General features: G+C 37.7%; 1 protein-coding gene across 8 annotated transcripts in view; it reads right to left on the reverse strand.

The window, feature by feature from the left end:
• The window catches only part of TTLL7 (tubulin tyrosine ligase like 7), a 145,697-nt gene that overhangs the window by 88,451 nt on the left and 45,015 nt on the right, over nucleotides 1-12,231 (reverse strand). For 6 of the 8 annotated variants that reach the window (XM_011284903.4, XM_045036105.1, XM_045036107.1 and 3 more), the window contains exons 2-5: nucleotides 8,251-8,446; nucleotides 7,907-8,038; nucleotides 3,274-3,395; nucleotides 2,267-2,334 (exon numbers count right to left, since the gene is read on the reverse strand). In XM_011284903.4, the coding sequence (XP_011283205.1) occupies nucleotides 2,267-2,334; nucleotides 3,274-3,395; nucleotides 7,907-8,038; nucleotides 8,251-8,275 (347 nt within the window). In that variant the 5' untranslated portion in view covers nucleotides 8,276-8,446. The remainder of the gene's footprint in view (nucleotides 1-2,266; nucleotides 2,335-3,273; nucleotides 3,396-7,906; nucleotides 8,039-8,250; nucleotides 8,447-12,231) is intronic. The other 2 variants (XM_019837310.3, XM_045036106.1) reach the window with 2 other exon arrangements.

The raw sequence follows: 12,231 nt of genomic DNA on the forward strand, positions 1-12,231 counted from the left end.
TAGCCTACTAATGGGTCTACATTCAACTTCCTTGACTCTCCTGACCATACAGACTTCTGTTCTCTACAAAACAGAGAGAATGATCTTTTCGAAATGCAAATCTCATCATATTACCAATTTCATCTCCCCCTCCTCTCCTGTGGAATTTAGGATAAGGACTATAATCCTAAACATCACGCTTCAACTAATCTCTCCTGGTCCCCATCTATGTCTCTGTGCTCTAGCTACACTTGGCCTTATTTCAGTATCCTGACTATTCCTGCTTTCTTGCACAAACATGACCTTAGCCCATACTATTCTTCCTGCCCAGAAAGCTGTTATATACCATTTTACCAATAAACTCTTTGTCAGGATTCAGATTTAGGCTTCCACATCACTTCCTTGGGGAAAGTCTCCAATGCCTCCCTAAGCCAGAAGTCCTTCACTATGCACTGATTTACAACTGTGTACCTTTATTTCATAGCACTTATCACAGTTGCAACCCAATGTTGTAAAAGCCACAAGTCTGCTTTTGATCACCTCATGAGCCCAGAGGCCAGCACAGTGGCTCACATATAAAAATTATATTTAATAAGTATGTGTTAGATGAAAGTAAATGACTTCAGTGAAACACATGTCCCAAACTTTACAGAGGTAATTCCTGTTCCTCTGATGTCCGTTCTTCCTATAATCCCTATGTTACTAAAGTGTTGTACCTTCATGATCTCCTAAACCAGAAGGCTACCTACCAGTCATCTTGAACATTTCTCTACTCCCCTTGGATTCTCACATCACAGCAGCTTTCCAGTCCTGTCAATTCTATCTCTTGTGTATTTTCCAGATGTATTTTCTCTTCCCTATTACCACTATCTCTCCTTTAGTGTATTAGATGTTGACAATCACCTACTCCAGGGCTTTCTCCTCCTTTCTACATTCTTTGAGTCCATTATCTATAGTCCCACAAAGATTATCTAAAACATATCATTTCTCTGCTTAAATCCATTAAAAAAAGTCTCACTTCTCTCAGGATAAACAGAAATGTCTGCTGAGTAGTTAAATACATTAAAGAATCAATAATTAAATAATTGAACAAAATATAGTTACATGGCATTCGCAGCCTGGCCTTTGCATTTACCTCCAGCATCATCTCAGGCTAAGCCTCCTGACACCCTATAAAACCACAGAAACTGCTTAAAAGTTCCCCAAACACATCATGTTGGTTTAAGCCTCCATAAAGTTTCTACCACTGTTGTTTTTGCCTACAGACTCCTTGACTTCTTTTCAAAGAATAAACTCTTATATACTTTTCAATATCCATTTTGATTTTCATTTCTCCAGAAAGCCTTCCCTGCTCTCCTAGAAATGACCTCTGTCATCATCTTTGTCACCGCCATACACTGACTCTGCCCCTCATGTGGCACCATCAAACTGTATTATATGTATCACTCTTTCTCCCTTATTAAAATTTGAGTTCTAGGCAGAGACTAGGCTTTATTTGTCTTCTTTACCTCAAAGTTAGCAGTCTCTAGTCTACAGTAGATATGCAAAAAATATTTGTTGAGGGAATGGATGTATAAACTGTCACATGATACATATAAATATCTAATTACACACCAAGGTTACTAACCTTTCTCTGAGTTTTCTTTCTAAAAATGTTCTCGAATTATCACTTAACTTCCTTAAACTAAAAACAATGTGATCAATATAAATATACATCACATTAAAAATTCTGCAGTTCATTTGGTATAGCACTTGAGAACTTGTGAACAGTGTTTCCTATAAAAGCAGACTGTTACTCCAAACACTGGTCTCAGACAAATTTATGTATACCCCTGGGCAGGCACATACACATGTGTCTATATGTATGAATGCGTACAAATTCACCTACTACAGTGTCTTGCACATGTTAGATGCTCAACAACCAGTATATGAATACACACACACACACACACACACACACACACACACACACACACACAGTGTATTATGTTGCCAAACTGCAGTCAAAAGAAGCCTAAGATTCTGGAGACTAGGATTCTGCTCCAGGTTTGCTATTAACTATTTGTTTGACTTGTGGAAGATATTCATTTTTGTGACACTCAGTTACCTCCTCTGTAAAGTGAAGGAAGAACCAGGGAACTTCTAACCCCTGCTAACTCTACAGTTCTCTCTTCCATCAAAGTATCATTTCAAATCAATGTAACCTGGTGAAAGATACACTATAATATTGAAAATGCAAATTTCAAAAACTGTAAGAAATTCTCTATTATAAGTAAATGAAGATTACTTGGTCATATTTCTTGCTAAGAAATCCTTTCTACAGATCTCCCCCATTCCTGGAAAATGGTTGATCCTCTGGAAAATAAAAAGGTAAACATTAATGTTCTCATTGACTTAATGAATATATTCATTTATACTATAATAGAGTTACATCCATCTTCTGAGTTAAATATTTTTTTAAAGCTATTAACGTAAAACATTTAAAATCAAATGACCTACAAGGAATCTGTAGAATTCAAGAATCTACAATAAGCAAAGAATGAAATTGCAAATTTTTTCAGAAATCAGAAAAGGGTATTTACACAAGTATCAAAGTTACAATTTTCTGTGTCAAATAACTAGTAATTCTATGTCCAAATTATTTCTATTATCCTCAATTTTCTATATTCATACAGATAAGCATTATATAAATATTGGTGAAAATGGCCTTGTTTGTTCCCTATGGTCAATTTTGTATTTCCCACCACACTAACAAAGAACTATACAAAATGTCAGTTGTCTAAAGTTCTGTGTATTTGGCTTTTTAGTTTGATGTCTATTTTTTTTAATATGCTTGCATTACATTCTAAAAATCAAAGAATGAAGCCAGACTGCACAGAGCAGACATGGTAAGGTACTTCTAGTTCCTGATCTGTCTGTGCAAGCTACTCCACATCACCCATCTTTAAGCATAACACAAAGCAGCAGTGTAGGAAGACTTTTCTCCTATTCATTCTTCCTTAAAGATGGAAAGAGGTTATGAGGCACCTGGGTGGCTCAGTCGGTTAAGCGTCTGACTCTTGGCTTTGGCTCAGGTCATGATCTCATGGTACGTTAAAAGTTCGATTTGAAAGAATTCAGGCCTTATGTGATGAGTCAGTACAACCGGACAGCAACAAAACAGGTTGTTTGGGTAAGTTACAACTGAAATTTAATATGTCAACACATTAAGAACCAACCCTATCTAAGTAAAATTATAATGGAATTCATATAACTTTCCTGATAACCAATAATTGGTTATGATTAATTCCCCACCTGGTAATTTTGCAGCTCGGCAATCTTCTCCTGCTGAACTGCAGAATCACACCATATAAGGTTGCTTGTTTCATCCTCATCTGGAGTTTTCATAAATCCCATTTCATCTATTACTAAACGAACTGCAAGTAAACGGTTACGTTAAATGAAAATTAAAATACTTCTGAAGTATATTCGTTGTGGCAACATTTTCTGATATGCGCACATTTTATCTCACGGTATTTCACTTGCAAAATATCCATTAGTTATAGCATAACCTTGGTTTTAGTTACAACAATTTATCTAGGGCCAAATTATACTCACAGTAACTGAGAACTGTTTTTAGGTTGCACTCAAAATCCCTGGTTTCAGCCCTCCGAGATTTAGCGGATACACAACACTGCTAAAGAGTTCAGGGATTATTCATGGCACAGTGAAAACATACACACAGCTGAGACAACACCTCTACTAAGGAAAATGTACTTCAGGGCTTTTTTGTGACCTTGGGCTAGGTACAAAAGGGAAAAGGTAATAATAGTCCCTGATCATTAGACCTATCCTTTACTTTCCACCTCCTCAGTTCAAATTACTTTTAGCAGTTAAAACCAAGTCAGCTGTGTTGACCCAGGATATGAAATAATGAAGCAGAATTCACAGCAGAGATCTAGAAACTGGCCCTCCTATCTGCTCCTAACCCTTTAATCCTATTGAAAGAATTTATGCTCAGAGGAAAGCTTGTTTTTTAGTACAAACTATTTATATGCCCCTCTCTGACTTGGATATCACAATTAATATCCAACAAATTTCAAGTTCAGAATAAAGACAAGCACAGGTGCCTGGGTGGCTCAGTCGTTTGGGCTCAGGTCATGATCTCGCGGTTTGTGGGTTTGAGCCCCGCTTCAGGCTCTGTGCTGACAGCTCAGAGCCTGGAGCCTGCTTTAGATTCTGTGTCTCCCTCTCTCTGCCCTTCCCCCGCTCGTGTGCTGTCTCTGTCTCAAAAATAAATAAATATTTTTAAAAACTAAATAAAAATTCTGAGTCTTCATAGAATGGTGTAACTGTATAGACGCACTTCAACATTTTATTTTTAAATGTTTTTAAACATACTGGTACCCTTCGTAAAGGGAGAAATGGTAATTGGGGGTCAGTTGTCTGAATCTACCTGGCTCAGGCATAAAACTGATGAACAGACACCTGTTGGTCTCAAGTCCTAGAGACTCTGATTGCTTATTTGGCTGAAGAGAAGGAAAGGGCTTTTTATGCACTGGTTCTGAGAACCCAGACATAAAAGGAGGGAACAGTGATTGGTGGTGGGTGAAGTTGGGGCTGGGGGAGGAATGTGGAGCTGGAGCGGTAGTTTTCCATGAGAGGCTTGGGAACCTTTGGGGCTGTTCTGAAGGCCCAGGTAAAAATGTACAAAGCAAGAGTCTGGAAAAGGGCTGTTCTTCTCTGGTCTGCCCCAGACCACCATGCAGCGTTGGTGAGCTGAGGCCTCAGGACCTGCCGTGCCAAGTGGGGCTCCCAGGAAGGGCAAGGGCAATAGCCACACAGTCTGGGAGACTCCTTTAACTGACTCATAAGCAGAAAAAAATAATGAGGCCAGAGCATCAGCCCAAGAGTAGACCTGCTCCTGAGTATAGGAGAGACACTGTCTGGGGCTGCTCAGAAATCACTGAGAAGACCTTAAAGAGAGGATTGGAGCGGGTGGCAATTAGAGGGAGGAGGTATAATGAGCTACTCAAACGTGGTCATAAATGTATACATGGACCAGTGAGGCTGAGGACATTCAAGTTACATAGCCATAGTGGAAAAGATCTACTCTTTCCTTAGATTCACAAAATCAAATATGTAAGGTCAGTCATATATAAGTCTCTTTTATTATCAAGTTCAAAGCTTGGAGAGCTGACAAAGTCGAACTTCAAAATACAATGTCGGGAGTTAAAATGTCACTTTTTTCTCCAGTAAGTTTTATTTAATCAAATTTTTGTTTGAATTGAAATTTTAGAAATCAGTTGGAATCTTTCAAGGATATCATTCTCCACTACATGGAAAAGAAAACCCTTCAATGTGTCGGTTCAAAATAGAAAGTTGTTGACACCTAAAGCCTAATTCCATGCCTATAAGGCTGATGCGTTAGGAGCTCTCTTTTAAAAAGGAGGTGAAACAGTTGCCTCCATATTGAACTTCTACCAAGCCAAACACCCTACTGGAATAGAGATAACCATATGAACCACTTTCTCATGTTTCCCTTTGTATATCACATACCCGCTTCTCGGATCTTTTTTGTCCCCATTTAATAAAAATCACCAAAAATACATTCCTCACAATTTGTCCCATGATTTTTTTCCCTAGACCCATAGAGCTTTCAGAGGCTAAGCAGAAGTTATAAAAATAGGAATTCATGCAACTATCTAAATTTTAGATACAGAAGATACATTTGTTTCTCATTTTAAATTTCAATTCATACTTTACTTAGGCAGCATGATATAGTAAAAAGAAAACTGAATCTGGAATGAAATGAATTCAGGTTCAAGTTCCACTTTCGCCATCTGTATGAACTTGGGTAAGTTGCTAACTCTCACCGGGCTTGTTTCTTCAACTCTGCTATAAAGGACATATTAAGAAAATCATGTGAAATATCATAATGTATTAATTATAGAACTGTGGGAATGCACTTCACTATTCCACAATGTGTCTTCATAAGGAACTATAAGAAAAATTTCTCTCAAGACACAGGAACACAGAAGTCCTATATCCATTGAATAACCAGTATGATTTTATCTCCTGCTGTGCATTCTAGAGTGGATTGTGTTTTAATATTTGCTTCAGTTGAGGCTCCGAGTCAAATCCATCTCTAACTATAGAGGGTCTCAAGGAATGTATTTTGTATTCTTATCAGCCACAAGATTCATCCTATTTTCCTGTTTTTATTTTTCCATGCATATTTTCTTATGGCTATTAGCCACTTCAAATTCACTATTAGAGTGAGGGAAGACAGGGGGAAAGGGAGCAAGGGAGTAATGCAGCCTATATGCAGGGTTATTTGGAAGATTAAGTGAAATAATACACGTGGAAATGTTTGGCCAATAGTTATAAAAAATTACTATTAGAACTATAGCAAGGTTTTCTGCCTGAGGAAATAGGCAACACCAGGGCAAAAACACAGGTGTACTGACTAACGGCATAAGTGTATTTCCATTATATAAGTCAACTGTCAAGGAAGCAGTAATTAAATTGTAAGAAGTACGCTGTTGCATTCACTAGCTTAAATAAGGGAAAAGCAAGGTAGCATTTTCTCCTAGACACATGGTCCATTCTCTCTTTCCCTCCCCTATACTTAGCACTGTATTCTCTCAACAGTCTTCGATTCAAGGCCCTACAGGAATTTTGTTAAACACAAATGAGCAGGCTCAGCAAGGAGGTAGGAATCATTGCAAAGAATGCTAAGGCAACTTCAGCCCTGGGAAACTTCCTGGGAAAGTGACAGGGAAGTGCACTGAAACACTCTCCTATAGATCAAGGCTCCTTACGAACCCCGCCAGAACCGTAAAAGCAAGAGGGTAAGTTAACACCACCCATCAGTCACTTTAACAACAGTCGCCTTACTCTTGTTCCTAGAAAACATGCTGCAGATAAACCCTGAATCTTTCATATTTCACCCTCCCATGCTAACTTGCTTCAAGTCCCTTCCTCTGAGGACCACTTGTTGGAACAGAGTATCAGGGGACCTCAATTCCATTGAAGTATTCCACTGATTGCTCAAGAACTTTGGTGAATTACTGTAAATGAAATGAGATTCCTAAAGATTAATAAGGGTAAGAATAATTAACATCCTTAAAGTTCACATGATTTTCCTTAACTTTTAGTGCAAAATGGCTGAGAGGAAGATTATTTGAGTACTTACGGTATTTGTTAAGAGTTTTGTTTGCAATGCTGGACAAATGTATCTTAATTTAAAACGATGATTCTTCTTTTCTCTATACTACAGATACTGTTTACACATAAGAACTGCAATTTCATTAATAAAAAGCAACAGCATCATCAAAAGAATTTTTTAAAACACAGAGAGAAATATATTTTTTCTCCTTAAGCCAGGTTCTCATTTTTAATAAAAATCTCAAATTTTGTGTTTTTTTATTTTGTATCTAACATTTTAATTTGTTTCGTGTTGATTTGATACTTGATTTAAAAACTAAGTATTAATCAAAATCACATCTACTGAATACTATCCCATTAATAGCTAAAGCTTTTAGCAATGTTTACATTGATGTTCTTTCTGATTATTAACATGTTAAATGTCTCATAAAATAAAAAAATTTATAGAATACATTTAAAAATAAATTACAGGGCACCTGGGTGCTCAGTTGGTTAAGCATCTGACTCTAGATTTCGGCTCACATCATGATATCATGGTTGGTGGGTTTGAGCCCTGCATCAGTCTCTGAACTGCCAGCACAGAGCTTTCTTGGGATTCTCTCTCGCCCTCTCTCACCGCCCCTCCCCCCACTCATGCTCGCCCTCTCTCTCTCAAAATAAATAAATAAACATTAAAAAAAAAAATCAATTACACAAAAGATTATTATCTCCAGAATGTCTACATTGTTTTCAACATCAAACCAGTTTCCCCAACAATTATGATTCTGAGGAGACCTACCAATTTCAAACTTTGTCCCAGCAACATTTGCTGTAATGATTCCCTTCTTTTTCTTCTTTCTGACTTTCCTTTTCATTGTGCTTTGATAAGGCAATTCTGTATTCAGATCCAGGGGAGAGGGTCCCTGAATAACTTTAAAAGAAATGTAAACCAGCCAAATATCACTGAAATAACAAAAATTCCAGAGCAGAGAACACAAATGCCCCCCCACCAAAAAAAAAAAAAGTAAAATTATAAATTCTACTTAAAAGTCCTCAATTAATTTTTAATTCTTAAAAAAAAAAATTCAGTGATGATCTATAATATATCCACATTTTGTAGTGTGATTAAGTCAATCTGCTTACCTCTTTCTTGAGGCAGAGATGGCATTATTGTCTGTGCCTGTGACAGTGTGTGTTGCTGTACCAAGCTCTCAGGAAATCTGGAAGGCCTGCATGAGTCTAAGTAGGATACAGCTCCAAATCACTGAAAGTTCCTATCATATTATCTCGGTGGAATCCTCAGATTTCAGGACACCGAAGTTATGGGATGAGAAGGTACCTGTAGGGATTTTAAAACAAAGTCATTTTAGAAAACAACTCTGACGAAATTTTTCTATTGTCTTTAAAAGTCAAGTGAAGGTGAAAGTTACTGTACTCGGGGGCGCCTGGGTGGCGCAGTCGGTTAAGCGTCCGACTTCAGCCAGGTCACGATCTCGCGGTCTGTGAGTTCGAGCCCGGCGTCAGGCTCTGAGCTGATGGCTCAGAGCCTGGAGCCTGTTTCCGATTCTGTGTCTCCCTCTCTCTCTGCCCCTCCCCCGTTCATGCTCTGTCTCTCTCTGTCCCAAAAATAAATAAACGTTGAAAAAAAAAATTAAAAAAAAATAATAAAAAAAAAAGAAAGTTACTGTACTCAATCGACAAATGTTTGTTAATTTATAAAACCTTACGCAAAATGCCAAGTGATAGTTCCCTGTCCTAAAAAGTGTAGTCTAGAGGAGGAGGTTTTATTTAAGTTACATATCATATTTACACACAATAAATAGCATGCCATACACAAATAATGACGATAACCACACTCGCTATCATCTACTGAACACTGACTATCGTAGGCCACTTAAGCCATTTAATCTTGCAGCAAAACCATGAGGTGGAAGCTTTTATCCCTAGCTTACAGTTAAGTAAATTGATCTCAGAAAGGGCAAATCTTTACACAAAAGTGACAATGTGGAGATTAAAGTGAACAACTCTCTGGTGTCAAAGTCAGTGCCTTAACTAGGACCCCACACAACCTTCAACCCAACACCTGAAAGTTAGATGCAGCATCACTTTTAATATGACACAGCAAAGTGACTGCCAAGGCAGAGATCACATACAACGAAATACAGAGAAAAGCGATTCCTAGTGAAGGGGTGGCGGGGGTGAGGGGGGGCTTGTTGGTAGGGAGGGAGTTGATGACTTCATAAAGTAGACCACATTTGAATTGTGCCTTAAAAAATGAACACAATTTTGAAAGGCAGAAAATGAGAGGAGTCATCATTATGCTGATCTTATTTGGGCACACAGAGGAATGCAATAAACATTTTTTAATGAGCTCATTTGATTCGGCTACACCTCAGCATGGCCTATATTACAGTCCGCTTATTTTCACTGTGTACGTATGAACCTAGGTATTTATGCCCTGACTATACTATATTGCCCAGTCTATACTGTCAACTTTCTAATTTCTCCCTTCATGTTGTAAGAATCTTTAAGTTCTTGTAAGATGTCTCTAAGCACAATGAAAAACTATAAAGCCTATCATGATAAACAAAGGTATGGTATCGATACCTTTATCAGGAGGTTATCAGGTTTATCAGAAATTCAGCTATATAAAATGTGACTCTTAATACATCACCCTCAATAGTCATTATTAATAATAGGATTCATTATTAAAGAAAATTTAGAACTTAGTTTTTGGGTATCATTTTTACTAGAATAATTATCTAGAATAATTCAATATGAAAACTAGTTAACTATTACTTATTACAGAACAATTGTGGACAGGCAGTGCTAAGAATCTAAAATATCTTACCTAATTAACACACCTGGAATTGAGATACCATTTCTGCAATTTTCTAGACATGGAAATCAAGGCTAAATAAGTTAAATATATCAAGGTAACACAGTTTATAAATAGAAACCTGGGCTTTGAACCCAATTCTGACTGATTGTTCATACTGTTCACAGAGCCCCACTATTTTCAGACCCCGTGCTAATATGCTATATAGATGTAAAAAAAAAAAAAAAACCACAAAAACTTGGTAACCCAGTTGCAGTACAAACTGCCAGATATGGGTGTATTGTGGGAGATCACAATACTTCAAAATCAAACAGTGAAGTCACAGTAAACATCCTCAGCCTGACCTCAGCTCCCAATTCCAAGCTGGAAATAGACTAGATTACTTTTCAGAATAAAAGAAAGGAGTGGTCTAAAGTTCAGTGTGATTTCTTTCTGGAAGCTCTTTGATACCTCAGGGAGGTAACTATTTGGGTTTACAAGTCCTTGTCCAACATCTTGTTACTGGAGTAAACAAAGATTCTCTTATGGTAACAGAGTACGTATTACATCGAAAGTAGGTGACAAAGTCAAGAAGAGTTTGAGACAACATCTGCCAAACTACGTTGACAATAAGTTAGTAATTGTTATCAGCTCTAAAAACAGATTTGTTAATTTCTGACTTAAATAATGAGCCAAACAGCTTTGATTAGTATAGAGCTCAAAACAGGAACTGTTACCCCTTCACTCACCACACAGGAATTTAAAGGCCTTAAAGTTAGTCTATCTTTATATGCTTTACTTAGTTGCATTTATATTTTGGTGAATAACAGTAAGAGTGCTTTAACAAACTCAAGAACTTCATCCTACCATCTCAATTCTAATCATTTCATTGTATCCCTAGTGAAAGATGTGAGACGACAAGATTGATCACATCACTTAAATGAGCCATGGTTACCTACTTTCCAGAAGCACACAGCATGTTTCAGTTACCTCCGAAATACTTCAAGCCAAGGGTTTCTTAAGCTTGGCTGCAAAGTAGAATCACCTGAGAAACTTTTGAAACTCCTAGCGCCAAGGCCACACCCCAGACCCAAGTGGGGCCCAGGCATCAGCATTTTTTTAACTCTCCATATAATTGTGTCATGCAGCCAAATTTGACATTGTCTGCTGCGAGCACATAATGACACTGAAGCCAATAACAGTTAGTTATAACATACACAGACAAGAAAAAAGTAAAACAAAGAAGAAAACTTTGGAACCTGTATTTAAAAAGGCCAAATAGGTAAAAAAAAAAAAAAAGAAAGAAAAAGAAAGAGAAAAGAAAAGAAAAGAAAAGAAAAGAAAAGAAAAGAAAAGAAAGAAAGAAAGAAAAAATCACCCATTAAAATCTTCATCTCTAGTTGAAGTAAACAAATTGGGGAAAAAAAGAATTAGAAGATCAGCAGAAATTGATTTCTAAGACAAATAAGCAATTTTGTTCTGCAAAGAAGCCATTTCCAGAAGGACTCAGTTCTCAAAAATGTCAAGCAAATGGGCACCTTGAATGTAGAAGTTCAAGGGCTACCATGCAAAACAATAGATACGTAAGACTAAAACACAAAAAGCTGTAATTCCAATACATTTGTGTTGGAGTGCTCTTTCTTCCCAGTCCTTTCTGTTGAATTACAACCCATCACTTAAAGTCCAGATACAAATTTCCACTCTTTCCTTAGAGCTTCCTCTGATTATGTTTGAAGAAATTCATTACTCCCTCTTCTGGTCTATCACAGAGACCATTATTTGTACCCCTATCATATCACCAACCACAAACTAAGAAGGTAAGCTCTGTGAAGACAAGTGGTTCTGGTTTTCTTCTCTCTTCTTCAATCCTCCACTTCCAGAGCCTAGAATATTGCCTCACACAATGCCAAGAAAGTACTTGTTCATGATGCCACCTGGCAGGAACCAGAGGTGGTCATGGGGCTCTGAGAAACAAACACATATCATTTACAATATATTACTTTCACATTTTTTAAAAAAATTTTTTTTCAACGTTTTTTATTTATTTTTGGGACAGAGAGAGACAGAGCATGAACAGGGGAGGGGCAGAGAGAGAGGGAGACACAGAATCGGAAACAGGCTCCAGGCTCCGAGCCATCAGCCCAGAGCCTGACGCGGGGCTCGAACCCACGGACCGCGAGATCGTGACCTGGCTGAAGTCGGACGCTTAACCGACTCCACCACCCAGGCGCCCCACTTTCACATTTTTAAGTGAAAAAGGCAAAGTACCTAGAAGTTTACATCTGGGTAAAATAACAGAAGAGCAT

The sequence above is a fragment of the Felis catus genome, chromosome C1, assembly GCF_018350175.1.
Source record: "Felis catus isolate Fca126 chromosome C1, F.catus_Fca126_mat1.0, whole genome shotgun sequence".
NCBI lineage: Eukaryota > Metazoa > Chordata > Mammalia > Carnivora > Felidae > Felis > Felis catus.